The sequence below is a fragment of the Oncorhynchus kisutch genome, linkage group LG24 (genome assembly GCF_002021735.2).
Source record: "Oncorhynchus kisutch isolate 150728-3 linkage group LG24, Okis_V2, whole genome shotgun sequence".
In the NCBI taxonomy this organism is placed as follows: domain Eukaryota; kingdom Metazoa; phylum Chordata; class Actinopteri; order Salmoniformes; family Salmonidae; genus Oncorhynchus; species Oncorhynchus kisutch.
The window spans coordinates 9,858,304-9,873,303 of record NC_034197.2 but is presented as its reverse complement, the minus strand read 5'-3'; the positions used below and the strand labels follow the sequence as shown (position 1 = coordinate 9,873,303).

The window sequence follows — 15,000 nt, the reverse complement described above, 5'->3', positions numbered from 1 at the left end:
ATTCAGTGTGAGTGAGTGCATGAGAGGGGTGTTTCAATTTTTTACATGAAAGAGAGACAGAGAGGTGTGTGTGTGTGTGTTTTCCTAGCAGGGTGTGTTCTTGGATTCCACCGCACCAGGACATTACCCCCGGGTGCTCTCTTTCTACTCTCCTACTTTTTGGATTCTCTCTCTCTCTCCTCTCTCTCTGGTTCCCTGTAAATACCTTAAGGATTAAGTGGGCAGCAGGAGGGGGAGGTAGTGATTGACATCTGAAAGGCTGGAGAGGTGCTCAGGCATGCTGGGCTGAGGGGAGGGAGAGAGAGAGAGAGCTTCCACAAGGCTGTGAATGATATAAGTGACAAGGCAATAAGGTATTTCTGTGCCATCGAAAGGAACATAAAACTCGACATCCCAATTAGGATATAGCTAAAATACTTCAATAACTTTTATATAACCCATTGCTCTCTATGGTTGAGAGGTCTGGGGTCCAGTCACCAACCCAAAAATCACAAAAACGGACAAACACCCAACTGAGACTCATGCAGAATTCTGCAAAAATATATACAGTACCAGTCAAAAGTTTGGACACACCTACTCATTCAAGGGTTTTTCTTAATTTTTTTAACTATTTTCTACATTGCAGAATAATAGTGAAGACATCAAAACTATAAAATAATACATGTGGAATCACGTAGTAACCAAAACAGTGTTTAACAAATCAAAATATATATATATTTTTAGAATCTTCAAAGTGGCCACCCTTTGCCTTGATGACAGCTTTGCACACGCTTGGCATTCTCTCAACCAGCTTCACCTGGAATGCTTTTCCAACAGTCTTGATGGAGTTCCCACATGTACTGAGCACTTGTTGGCTGCTTTTCCTTCACTCTGCGGTCCAACTCATCCCAAACCATATCAATTGGGTTGAGTGATTGTGGAGGCCAGGTCATCGGATCCTTCACTCTGCTTCTTGGTCAAATAGCCCTTACACAGCCTGGAGGTGTGTTGGGTCATTGTCCTGTTGAAAAACAAATGATAGCCCCACTAACCCCAAACCAGATGGGATGGCGTATCGCCACAGAACGCTGTGGTAGCCATGCTGGTTAAGTGTGCCTTGAATAAAACAAAAATCACAGACAGTGTCACCAGCAAAGCACCCCCACACGATCACACCTCCTCCATGCTACACATGAAGAGATCATCCGATCACCTACTCTGCGTCGCACAAAGACACAGCGGTTGGAACCAAAAATCTCCAATTTGGACTCATCAGACCAAAGTACAGATTTCCACCAGTTAAATGTTCATTGCTCGGCCCAAGCAAGTCTCTTCTTATTATTGGTGTCCTTTAGTAGTGGTTTCTTTGCAGCAATTCAACAATAAGACCTGATTCAAGCAGTCTCCTCTGAACAGTTCATGTTGAGATGTGTCTGTTACTTGAACTCTGTGAAGCATTTATTTGGGCTGCAATCTGAGGTGCAGTTAACTCTAATGAACTTATCCTCTGCAGCAGAGGTAACTCTGGGTCTTCCTTTCCTGTGGCGGTCCTCATGAGAGCCAGTTTCATTATAGCGCTTGATGGTTTTCACGACTGCGCTTAAAGACATTTTCAAAGTTCTTGAAATGTTCCATACTGGCTGACCTTCATGTCTTAAAGTAATGATGTACTGTCATTTCTCTTTGCTTATTTGAGCTGTTCTTGCCATAATATGGACTTGGTCTTTTACCAAAAAGGGCTATCTTCTGTATACTACCCCTACCTTGTCATAACACAACTGATTGGCTCAAACTAACTGAAATTCCAACTGAAATTCCACAAATTAACTTTTAACAAGGCAGACCTGTTAATTGAAATGCATTCCAGGTAACTACCTCATGAAACTGGTTGAGAGATTGCCAAGAGTGTGCAAAGCTGTCATCAAGGCAAAGGGTGGCTACTTTGAAGAATATCAAATATCAAAATATTTTTATAATATAACACTTTCTTGGTTACTACATGATTCCATATGCGTTTATTTCATAGTTTTGATGTCTTCACTATTATTCTACAATATAGAAAATAGTCAAAAATAAAAATAAAAACTTGAATGAGTAGGTGTGTCCATACAAATGTTCTATACGCACAAAACCTTATTTCTCTACAATTCATTTAGATCCCTGTTAGTGAGCATTTCTCCTTGGCCATGTTAAGAAACTGATTAAACAACCTGATCATTACACAGATGAACCTTGTACTGGGGACAATAAAAGGCCAAATGTGCAGTTTTGTTCACACATGCCACAGTTGTCTCACGTTTTGAGGGATTGTGCAGTTGGCATGCTGACTGCAGGAATGTCCACCAGAGCTGTTGCCAGAGAATGTCATGTTCATTTCTCTACCATAAGCTGCCTCCAACGTCGTTTTAGAGAATTGTGCAGTACGTTCAACCGGCCTCACAACCACAGACCACTTGTAACCATGCCAGACCAGGATCTGCCCATCCGGCTTAAAATTGAAATTGCATTTTATCGGTGGCAATTTGAATGCACAGAGATACCGTGAGGAGATCCCGAGGCCCATTGTCGTGCCATTCATCCGCCGCCATCGCCTCATGTTTCAGCATGATAATGCACGCCCCCATGTCGCAACAATCTGCATACAGTACACTTCCTTTAAGCTGAAAAATGTCCAGTTCTTCCATGTCCTCACGGCAGAGGATTGACAAGGGTGGCATTTTCTGAGCTAAACAGACCAAGACGCACCTCCAACAACAACACATAAAACCACCTATAATTCTACCTAAAATCAATGACAATTTCTCTCAACCAGTGGCAAATGAGCTTTTTAGGTTAGCGCTGATTAGGTGAGAGGTGATGCCGCCCTTTGATAAACAGTGGCCACTTTGTCAAAGGAAGGGGCGCAAATTATTTAGCTTTTTCATTCCCAGCGCCCCTCTCCAGGGTGCTGTTGAAGAGGCGCATCACTGTGGCGCTCCACCAGCGTTCCGTTCCCCCCAAAAATGATCAAACATAAATCATGTAGCAGATACAGGATATGGTAGAAAGAGTATGTGGCCTTTTCTGTAGCCTACAATGTAATGAGAAAGACACTTTTTTACATCATGCAGGTTTCTCCGATCAAATAGCCTAACCTAAATGACGCTCAATCAAATACAACAGGTCAAAGTAAAATGGACGCTACGGAATGAACAATCACAACTGTTGTCCAGGAGTTTCACCCCATTGTCATGAAGTTTGTATCCATCCATTTTTTGATCATAGTGAAAAATAAAATACTTCATCAATTCCCACTGTGTACAGGCAAATAGGCTCACGGCAACTCCTGATAATGTTTGGTAGCTGATATTCAGAGCTTATATAGCCAAATTGATTAGTCACAGGAATCAGGACTAATAAAGGCAATGCAACTTCCTGTTTTACAAATGGTAGGCCTACCACATGGATGGGCATTCATAAAATTCCATTGTGGCCGACATGGTATGCTATACACACCAGTAAGCATGAGCCGACGCCTTTTCTACATCCGGAAGACACATTTTCAACATCCTGGAAAATATTTATTTTACAGTGGCTTGCAAAAGTATTCACCCCCTTGGCAGTTTTCCTATTTTGTTGCCTTACAACCTGGAATTAAAATACATTTTTGAGGGGTAGGTATCAATTGATTTACACAACATGCCTACCACTTTGAAGATGCAAATTTTATTTATTTATTGTGAAACAAAAAAAGGAATAAGATAAAAAAACAGAAAACTTGAGCGTTCATAACTATTCACCTCCTCAAAGTCAATACTTTGTAGAACCACCTTTTGCAGCAATTACAGCTGCAAGCCTCTTGGGGTATGTCTCTATAAGCTTGGCACATCTAGCCACTGGGATTTTTTCCCATTCTTCAAGGCAAAACTGCTCCAGCTCCTTCAAGTTGGATGGGTTCCACTGGTGTTCAGCAGTGTTTAAGTCATACCAGAGATTCTCAATTGGATTGAGGTCTGGGCTTTGATTAGGCCATTCCAAGACATTTAAATGTTTCCCCTTAAACCACTCGAGTGTTGCTTTAGCAGTATGCTTAGGGTCATTGTCCTGCTGGAAGGTGAACCTCCATCCCAGTCTCAAATCTCTGGAAGACTGAAACGGGTTTCCCTCAAGAATGTCTTTGTATTTAGCACCATCCATCGTTCCTTCAATTCTGACCAGTTTCCCAGTCCCTGCCGATGAAAAACATCCCCACGGCATGGTGTGGGGATGGTGGGGATGCATGGTGGGGATGGTGTTCTCAGGGGGATAAGAGGTGTTGTGTTTGCACCAGACATAGCTTTTTCCTTGATGGCCAAAAAGCTAAATTTTAGTCTCATCTGACCAGAGTACCTTCTTCCATATGCTTGGGAAGTCTCCCACATGCCTTTTGGTGAACACCAAACGTGGTTGCTTTTTTTTCTTTAATTAAGCAATGGCCTTTTTCTGGTCACTATTCCGTAAAGCCCAACTCTGTGGAGTGTACGGCTTAAAGTGGTCCTATGGACAGATACTCCAATCTCCACTGTGGAGCTTTGCAGCTCCTTCAGGGTTATCTTTAGTATCTTTGTTGCCTCTCTGGTTAATGCCCTCCTTGCCTGGTCCGTGAGTTTTGGTGGGCGGCCCTCTCTTGGCAGGTTTGTTGTGGTGCCATATTCTTTCCATTTTTTAAATAATGGATTTAACTTCTTGGTGACAGGGGGCAGTATTTTCACGTCCGGATGAAATGCATGCCATGATTTTTATAGTAATTTATTTGAATTTGGCGCTCTGCATTTCCCCTGGCTTTTGGCCAGGTGGGACGCTAGCGTCCCACATATCCCAGAGAGGTTAATGGTGCTCCGTGGGATGTTCAAAGTTTCTGATATTTTTTTATAACCCAACCCTGATCTGTACTTCTCCACAACTTTGTCCCTGACCTGTTTAGAGAGCTCCTTGATCTTCATGGTGCCTCTTGCTCGGTGGTGCCCCTTGCTTAGTGGTGTTGCAGACTCTGGGGCCTTTCAGAACAGGTGTATATAATACTGAGATCATGTGACAGATTATGTGACACTTAGCTTGCACACAGGTGGACTTTATTTAACTAATTCTGTGACTTCTGAAGGTAATTGGTTGCACCAGATCTTATTTAGGGGCTTCATAGGAAAAGGGGGTGAATACATATGCACGCACCACTTTTACATTTTTTATTTTTTAGAAATAAAGCCCTGACCTATAGAGAGATGAACCTACAAAAGAGTCCCCTTCAGCCAGCTGGTTCTGGGGCTCTGTTCACAAACAGACCCAACAGAGCCCCAGGAGAGCAACACAATTAGATCCAACCAAATTATGAGAAAACAAAAAGATAGCTATTTGGCACACTGGAAAGAATCAACCAAATAACTGAGCAAACTGGAATACTATCTGGCCCTAAACAGAGAGTACACAGTAGCAGAATACCTGACCACCGTGACTGACCCAAAATGAAGGACATCTTTGACTATGTACAGACTCTGTGAACATAGCCTTGCTATTGAGAATGGCCGCCGAAGGCAGACCTGGCTAGAGAAATGTGGTGGAAACTGAGCTGCACTTGCCAAAGGTATGACCATATTAGAGATACATATTTCCCACAGAACACACAGACCCACATAGAATTTGAAAACAAATAAAACTTTGATAAACTCCCATATCTGTTAGGCGAAATGCCGCAATGTGGAATTACAGTAGCAAGATTTGTGATCCGTTGCACAAACATTGTAAATACAACCAATATTTATCGGTTTACTTAGTTTCCCCTAGTATGCATACTACAACTATGTGCACATGGTTAAACACTGTTTAATACAACATTTGAAATGTCTTTATGCTTTTGAAACCTTTGAGGGCAATGTTTACTTCTTTACTTATATGTTTTGCGTTGACGTTAAAAGCTATAACCCTTAGAAACGCCATAGGCACATTTGAGTGGTTTTAAATGGACGTCTTTATATTGTGCCGTTCACCATTTCAAATTGTTCAAGGTGTTCCACTGCAGAGAAAAGCTATAAATCACTAACAAATGTCTCTTTCTCTTCTCTCCTCCCTTTTTTTCCCTTTCAGTCTCCGCCGATATACAACAGCACCCCCTGTGGCCACATATATACCTGCAGTTTCAGAATGGCAGCAGACACAGCCTCTTATGAGCATTTTCCAATATTTGATGACATCACCTCTCTTATTTGAGACTTGTGGGAAGGAAGACGGTTTGACTTCCAGGACTCTCTGACTGTGTCACCACCTAATCATCTACAACAGCCCCCCCCCCCCCCCCACACACACACAGGCACACACATGTACATGCACACACAATATGTTTGAGTAACTTCACTTACACAGTGCAGCCATCTCTTTAGGGAGGTCGGTGCTGAATCTCCCAAACAGGCTGCTATTGGCCAGCAGGTCAAAGGAGGAGTGGTTCCGCATGGAGTTGAAGGCAAATGGGTAGACAGCAGGTGGGAAACCTGTCATGTGACCCACCTGACCCACCTGCCGTTCCCTGTTGGTAGCCATGGTAATGGAGAGGAGAGGAGTACCCAGAAGGCCTGTGGTATCCAAGACAGACCCTCTTTCAGGCCGTTGGGCTAGGGAATATCACACACCACCTGGTAGAGGACAGGAAAATTGGGAATGCCAACTGGGAATTCCACTTCTTCCACCGGTAGCCTATCAGGGCGCTGGGCTGGATGAGGACCTAAGGTTCTGGTTGGCCGAGGAGATTTCTGGTCTTCTGCTCTTAGGAATGATCATGCGAATGCACCTATCAGAAGAAGACACAAAAAAAACATACTATTTTTATTTTGTTCTACAAAATTGATAATAACTACTTTTTACAATATTGTCACATGATGTAATGTTAAAATCGAATGTAAATGTACTTTGTTTTCTACAAGCACAGTTCAACATACGTAAACTCTGAGGACTGATCTGCAACAATGAATAGTTTATTTGCAAAACAGTCATCTCAGAGGCATGTGCAAACATCAAAACAATAGTGAACACAGGTTATGTTGAAAACGTTGAGGTGTGTGTGGGGGGGGGGGGATATGTGAGAGACTGTGAGAGTCAAAAAGCGAGTAGAAGAAGGAAAAGCATGAAAACTGGGGGTGAGGAAAGGAAAAGAAAATAAGAGAGTTGTTTGAAAAAAGTTAGCGGGAGAGAAGGAGGGAGGGAGGGTGAAGGAGCTCTTGTTTCAGCAGTTTTGAAAGGCTTCCAGACTTTTGCAGTGATTCCAGGCTATGCCATATGATTTAAATCAGCAGAACTCCACAATAAAGAGGCTCTCTGTTCATGCTGCCAACCCAGCACAGCAGCCTGCCTCTCTGTCTCACAACTCTCAACCTCTCTCTCTCTCGCTCTGCCTCTCTGCCTCTCTGTATCTCTCTCTTTCTGCCTCTCTGCTGCCTGGTCCCCTGGCTCTAGCCCGCACAGCAGCCTGCCTCTCTGTCTCACAACTCTCCACCTCTCTCTCTCTCTCTCTCGCTCTGCCTCTCTGCCTCTCTGTATCTCTCTCTTTCTGCCTCTCTGCTGCCTGGTCCCCTGGCTCTAGCCCGCACAGCAGCCTGCCTCTCTGTCTCACAACTCTCAACCTCTCTCTCTCTCTCTCTCTCTCGCTCTGCCTCTCTGCCTCTCTGTATCTCTCTCTTTCTGCCTCTCTGCTGCCTGGTCCCCTGGCTCTAGCCCGCACAGCAGCCTGCCTTTCTGTCTCCTGTGCCTTTCTCTCTGCCTCGATCCCCTAGGACCAAAGGCCCAGACACGGGATCCAACACATGAGAAATGGAAAGAGAGAGAGAGAGGGAGAGAGGGAGAGAGAGAGAGGAAGAAAGACAGAGAGGAACAATGGTTGCCCGCCTAACTGCTGATGCCTATACCTCCATTTCTTTTTTTTGACCAACATTTTATTGTCATTTTTTTGTATTTATACACATATATATATATATATATATATATATAGAAACAACAGAATACAGCAAATACAAAGTAGTAGGACCCTACGAAAAAAGCAATAACAAAAATAATAATAATAAAAAAGATGCCAACCAACAAAAACCCACAGAAAACAGGACTACATTCAAATCAAATCCATCACACTGGCAGAGAGAATGGGAGCAATACACTGTCCAAAAGTATAGACCACATTGAGAGTTTGGCTTATGGCTTAAACGTAACACCCTTTTCACAGAGATCTCACGAACCACTGACCTGATCAAGATTCTTTTTTACCCCCGAATACGTCGGAAAGAACGTTTCTTGTATGCTGCTAAAGTACCCAGTCGGGAGGACCATTCAACCATACATTCACCACGGTTAGCTTAGCATAAGGAATTTGATTTATAGCATTTACTTGACTTTGCACTTCAACTCATGCATGACAATTCAGTACTTTTCCCACCACTGTCCAGAATATACAGGCTGGGAGAAAATGGAATATTGTCACTAATAATACATTTGATGTTTTCATGAATGGCAGCCCAGAAGTCTAGACCATAAACGCAGTGCCATCATGTTCCTTTACCTCCATTTCTAACTCTCTCCATCTCTCTTTTGCTTCAGACAGCCCAATGTACCCATCTAGGCTAACACCAGTCCAGCATGATTGCCCACTTGTCCTCAGTCCCAGGTAAGGTGAAGCACATAAGCACTGTAGACACAGCTTGTCGCTGGAAAAGCACACGGCTGTTGGCTGTCTCTAGCTCTAACTCTGAGCCCAGCGCCGTGCGCGTCCCATTCAAATCTCTGTCCCCCCCCCCCCCCCCCCCCCCCCAGAGAGGTTTTATGAGTGGGTGGTGTCAGCTGCTTGTTTTTGAAATGTGGTTTGGAGAAACAGCAGAGCCAAGGAAATCAGCCAGGGCTGCTATCTGGAACGGCCGTGGTTTGTGAATCAGGGGGAACAGAGACTGAGGAAGAATCTTGGAATTCTGGGAATAAGCAAAGAGGGAAAAAAGAAAGATCTGAGGCTGAACTGCTGAACTGGCTGAACTGCAGAACTAACTGAAATGCTGAACTGGCTGAACCGCTGAACTGCAGAACTAACTGAACTATCTGAACTGCTGAACAGGCTAAACTGGCTGAACTGCTGGACTGGCTGGACTGGCTGAACTGCTGGACTGGCTGAACTGCTGAACTGGCTAAACTGGCTGAACTCCTGAACTGGCTAAACTGGCTGAACTAGCTGAACTGCTGGACTGCTGAACTGGCTAAACTGGCTGAACTGGCTAAACTGGCTGAACTAGCTAAACTGCTGAATTGGCTAAACTTGCTAAACTGGCTGAACTGCTGAACTGCAGAACTGCTGAACTGCTGAACTGCAGAACTAGCTGAACTGCTGAATTAGCTGAACTAGCTGAACTAGCTGAACTGGCTGAACTGCTGAATTAGCTGAGCTGCTGAACTAGCTGAGCTGCTGAACTAGTGAACTAGCTGAACTAACTGAACTGCTGAACTAACTGAACTGCTGAACTAGCTGAACTAGCTGAACTGCTGACTAGCTGAACTGCTGAACTAGCTGAATTAGCTGAACTACTGGACTAGCTTAACTGTTGAACTAGCTGAACTGCTGAACTGGCTGAACTAGCTGAGCTGCTGAACTAGCTGAATTAGCTGAACTAGCTGAACTGCTGAACTAGCTGAGCTGCTGAACTGGCTGAACTGCAGAACTGGCTGAACTGCTGAATTAGCTGAACTAGCTGAACTACTGAACTAGCTGAACTGCTGAACTGCTGAACTAGCTGAACTGGCTGAACTGCTGAATTAGCTGAGCTGCTGAACTGGCTGAACATGCTGAACTAGCTGAACTGCTGAACTAGCTGAACTGCTGAACTAACTGAACTGCTGAACTAGCTGAACTGCTGAACTAGCTGAAATGCTGAACTGCTGAACTAGCTGAAATGCTGAACTGCTGAATTAGCTGAGCTGCTGAACTGCTGACCTAGCTGAGCCGCTGAACTAGTGAACTAGCTGAACTAACTGAACTGCTGAACTAGCTGAACTGCTGAACTGCTGAACTAGCTGAATTAGCTGAACTACTGGACTAGCTTAACTGTTGAACTAGCTGAACTGCTGAACTGGCTGAACTAGCTGAGCTGCTGAACTATCTGAACTGCTGAACTAGCTGAACTGCTGAACTGCTGACTAGCTGAACTGCTGAACTAGCTGAACTACTGGACTAGCTGAACTGCTGAACTAGCTGAATTAGCTGAACTAGCTGAACTGCTGAACTAGCTGAGCTGCTGAACTGGCTGAACTGCTGAACTGGCTGAACTGCTGAATTAGCTGAGCTGCTGAACTGGCTGAACTGCTGAATTAGCTGAGCTGCTGAACTGGCTGAACTAGCTGAAATGCTGAACTGCTGAATTAGCTGAACTGCTGAACTAGCTGAACTGCTGAACTAGCTGAACTGCTGAACTAACTGAGCTGCTGAACTAGCTGAACTAGTTGAAATGCTGAACTAGCTGAAATGCTGAACTAGCTGAGAGTGAGAGAGGCAGAGTATGGGCACAGTGACAGAGTATGGGCACTGGGCGGCACTAAGGGGTGGCTGCCTGCCCAGGAAACATAACTATTTTCCATACTCACATCAAAGTTACACACACATATAACAAAAACAACACAGAGGCACTCTTGAACTCCACACACTACACACATGTGCAAAAACACACACATCCCCCTTTCCACTGATCTCCCTCTCTTCTCTCTCCCTTCCTCTCTTTCTTTCTGGCTCTTTCTCTTTCACCAGAGCCAGTTAATTATACTCTACTGCTGCAGGCAGCTTCAAACCACCACTAAGTTAGAGTTCCATTACAGTAAACTGTTCCACATGTGAACCCAGAGCAGAGCCAGGGAGGCAGGGAGGGAGGGAAGGAGCCAGGGAGGCAGGGAGGGAGGCAAGTAGGGAGGGAGGCAGGGAGGGAGGGATGGAGGGAAGGAGCCAGGGAGGAAGGGAGGGAGGGAAGGAGGGAGGGAGGCAGGGAGGGAGGGAGGGAGCAGCAGAGCAGGGAGGGAGGAAGAGAGGGATCAGTCAGGCAGAGCAGGGAGCAGGTAGAGCAAGGAGAGAGGGAGAGAGAGAGAGAGGCAGCAGGCAGGCAGAGCAGGGAAGGAGGGAGCAGACAGACAGAGCAGGGAGAAGAGGGAGGGAGCAAGCAGGCAGAGCAGGGAGGGAGGGAGAGAGGGATCAGTCAGGCAGAGCAGGGAGGGAGGGAGAGAGGGAGCAGGCAGAGCAAGGAGGGAGGGAGAGATAGCCAGCAGGCAGAGCAGGGAGGGAGCAGACAGGCAGGCAGAGCAGGGAGGTAGAGATGGAGCAGGTAGGCAGAGCAGGGAGGAAGGGAGAGGGGGAGCTAGCAGGCAGGGGGGGGCAGGGTGGCAGGCAGGCAGGCAGGGAGGAAGGGAGGGAGGGAGGCAGGGTGGCAGGCAGGTTTGGGTGGCCACGTTTCAGGAAGGAGCAGCAGAAACAGCCCCACAGACTATAGGCACCAACCCCATACTGCCAACACAGCCTCCAACTGCAATCTCTCTCTCCCTTTCTTCATCTCTCTCTCTCTCTCTCTGCCTCCCTCTCGATCTCTCTCTTCCAGTCCGTTTCTCAAAAAAACTATCTCGACGCAACTCTTAACCAACAACTCAAACCCCAATGACCATGCCCTTGTCACTCCCCTAACCCTTCTTCCTCCTAAAACTACCAGCCTTCCCTCCCCTACACCCAACCTAACCCACCAAGTCACCTCCTTCCTCTATAACACTACCTGGTCCTCTCCCTCTCCACTGTCCTCTGTACAACCATTACCATGACCCATATGCAAATGTTCAGTGTGGCCAACCCACTACAACATCACTAAATATTTCACAGTGTGCCTAATGAGGGAAGAGGTTCAGGCTGGAAAAAACAAAAACTCCTTACAAACACAGACCCATATTAATATGTGTGAGTGTGAGTGTGTGTGTGTGTGTGTGTGTGTGTGTGTGTGTGTGGGGGGGGGGGGGGGGGGGGGGGGGGGGGGGGGGTTATCTCCCTGTTTCGTTATCTGCCTCATGAACTCGGCCCATAATGCCAATGTATGTGTGTGTAAACCATCAGAGCTGGGAGAGGAGAAAGGGGAGATGGAGGATTATTACAGGACTAACACACACACACACACACACGCACACACGCACACACGCCAGGGCCAGGCATGTGCTACACATATTCCCAGGGGATGTCTGGAGGGGGACAGAAACATCACCACATCAATTCATCCATGAGACAGAGACCGTGTCCGAATACCCGTACCTGCATTGTAAAATAGTAGGCATTTTGGGTATGCCCCCCAAAAATAAAGTGCAGCGCTAATGTAGTGGTATTTACATGTCAGGATGTCATACTCTATTTTTGTTTGGTCAGGGTGTGATTTGGGTGGGCATTCTATGTTTGTACGTCTAGGTTTTTGTATTTCTATGTTTAGGCCGGGTATGGTTCTCAATCAGGGACAGCTGTCTTTCGTGGTCTCTGATTGGGAATCATACTTAGGTAGCCTGTGTTGCCATCTTAGTTTGTGGGTAGTTCATTTCTGTTTAGTGTTATTTCACCTTGCAGGACTGTTTGGGTGTTCCTGTTTGTTGTTTCGTTTATTCAGCTCTTATTAAAGATGAACACGTTACCCTGCTGCATTTTGGTCCGATGATTCCTCTTCTTCTGATGAAAGCCGTTTACAACTCTATAGTGCACTTTTGACCAGAGCCCTATGAGCCCCCTGGTGCACTACATAGGGAATAGAGTTCCATTTGTGAGTCTGATGTGAGGAACCTAACCTACCTTATCCCTACCCTACCTAGGAAAACACAGTCAAACAGTGATTCACACATATCTCAAAGCTTGCCTGTCACCAAACAGAAGGCAGCAGACCTACTCGTGGGCTGGGGAGAAAGAGGGTGAATATTAGAAAGAGTGAGGGAATAAAGAAAGAAAGAGGGAATAAAAGAAAGAAAGAGGGAATATTAGAAAGAGAGAGGGAATAAAAGGAAGAGTGAGGGAATAAAAGAAAGAGAGAGGGAATAAAAAGAAAGAGAAGAGGGAATATTAGAAAGAAGAGGGATATTAGAAAGAGAGGGAATATTAGAAAGAGAGAGGGAATATTAGAAAGAGAGAGGGAATAAAAGAAAGAAAGAGGGAATAAAAGAAAGAAAGAGGGAATATTAGAAAGAGAGAGGGAATAAAAGGAAGAGTGAGGGAATAAAAGAAAGAGAGAGGGAATAAAAGAAAGAAAGAGGGAATATTAGAAAGAGAGAGGGAATATTAGAAAGAGAGAGGGAATAAAAGAAAGAGAGGGAATAAAAGAAAGAGAGAGGGAATATTAGAAAGAGAGAGGGAATATTAGAAAGAGAGAGGGAATAAAAGAAAGAGAGAGGGAATAAAAGAAAGAGAGAGGGAATAAAAGAAAGAAAGAGGGAATATTAGAAAGAGAGAGGGAATAAAAGGAAGAGTGAGGGAATAAAAGAAAGAGAGAGGGAATAAAAGAAAGAAAGAGGGAATATTAGAAAGAAAGAGGGAATATTAGAAAGAGAGAGGGAATATTAGAAAGAGAGAGGGAATATTAGAAAGAAGAGAGGGAATAAAAGAAAGAAAGAGGGAATAAAAGAAAGAAAGAGGGAATATTAGAAAGAGAGAGGGAATAAAAGGAAGAGTGAGGGAATAAAAGAAAGAGAGAGGGAATAAAAGAAAGAAAGAGGGAATATTAGAAAGAGAGAGGGAATATTAGAAAGAGAGAGGGAATAAAAGAAAGAGAGAGGGAATAAAAGAAAGAGAGAGGGAATAAAAGAAAGAAAGAGGGAATATTAGAAAGAGAGAGGGAATAAAAGGAAGAGTGAGGGAATAAAAGAAAGAGAGAGGGAATAAAAGAAAGAAAGAGAGAATATTAGAAAGAAAGAGGGAATATTAGAAAGAGAGAGGGAATATTAGAAAGAGAGAGGGAATATTAGAAAGAGAGAGGGAATAAAAGAAAGAAAGAGGGAATAAAAGAAAGAAAGAGGGAATATTAGAAAGAGAGAGGGAATAAAAGGAAGAGTGAGGGAATAAAAGAAAGAGAGAGGGAATAAAAGAAAGAAAGAGGGAATATTAGAAAGAGAGAGGGAATAAAGAAAGAGAGAGGGAATATTAGAAAGAGTGAGGGAATATTAGAAAGAGAGAGGGAATATTAGAAAGAAAGAGGGAATAAAAGAAAGAGAGAGGGAATATTAGAAAGAAAGAAGGAATATTAGAAAGAGAGAGGGAATATTAGAAAGAGAGAGGGAATATTAGAAAGAGAGAGGGAATAAAAGAAAGATGGAATATTAGAAAAGAGAGGGAATAAAAGAAAGAGGGAATATTAGAAAGAGAGGGAATAAAAGAAAGAGGGAATATTAGAAAGAGAGGGAATATTAGAAAGAGGGGGAATATTAGAAAGAGGGAATATTAGAAAGAGAGAGGGAATATGAGAAAGAGAGGGAATATTAGAAAGAGAGGGAATATTAGAAAGAGGGAATATTAGAAAGAGAGAGGGAATATGAGAAAGAGAGGGAATATTAGAAAGAGAGGGAATATTAGAAAGAGAGAGGGAATATTGAAAGAAAGAGGGAATAAAGAAAGAAGGAGGGAATATTAGAAAAGAGAGGGAAATATTAGAGAGGGAATATTAGAAAGAGAGGGAATATTAGAAAGAGAGGGAATAAAATAAATAAAATAATACAAAGTGTAAAAGGAGCATAAAACCCCACAAGACCAGAGTGTACATTTTAGAAGAGGCAAACCGCTGAACATGGATCCTTCTCCCCTCTCTTTCCCTTCTTCCCTATTTCTTTCCCCTCTCTTACCCTCGGCTTCTCTCTCTTTTCCCTCTTCCTTCCTCTTTTCACCTCTCTTTCTACCTCTTAATCTCTCTCTTTCCCTCTCTTCCCTCTCTTCCTCTCTTCACCTCTCTTTCTACCTCTTAATCTCTCTCGTTCCCTCTTACTCTCTCTTCCCTCTCTTCCTCTCTTCACCTC

The 15,000-nt window shown here is 44.2% G+C and overlaps 1 protein-coding gene across 9 annotated transcripts in view; it reads right to left on the bottom strand.

Moving 5' to 3' along the window:
• The window catches only part of LOC109869484 (retinoic acid receptor gamma-A), an 81,058-nt gene that overhangs the window by 52,480 nt on the left and 13,578 nt on the right, over positions 1 to 15,000 (bottom strand). For all 9 annotated transcript variants that reach the window (XM_031804306.1, XM_031804308.1, XM_031804310.1 and 6 more), the window contains exon 2: positions 6,348 to 6,772. In XM_031804306.1, the coding sequence (XP_031660166.1) occupies positions 6,348 to 6,525 (178 nt within the window). In that variant the 5' untranslated portion in view covers positions 6,526 to 6,772. The remainder of the gene's footprint in view (positions 1 to 6,347; positions 6,773 to 15,000) is intronic.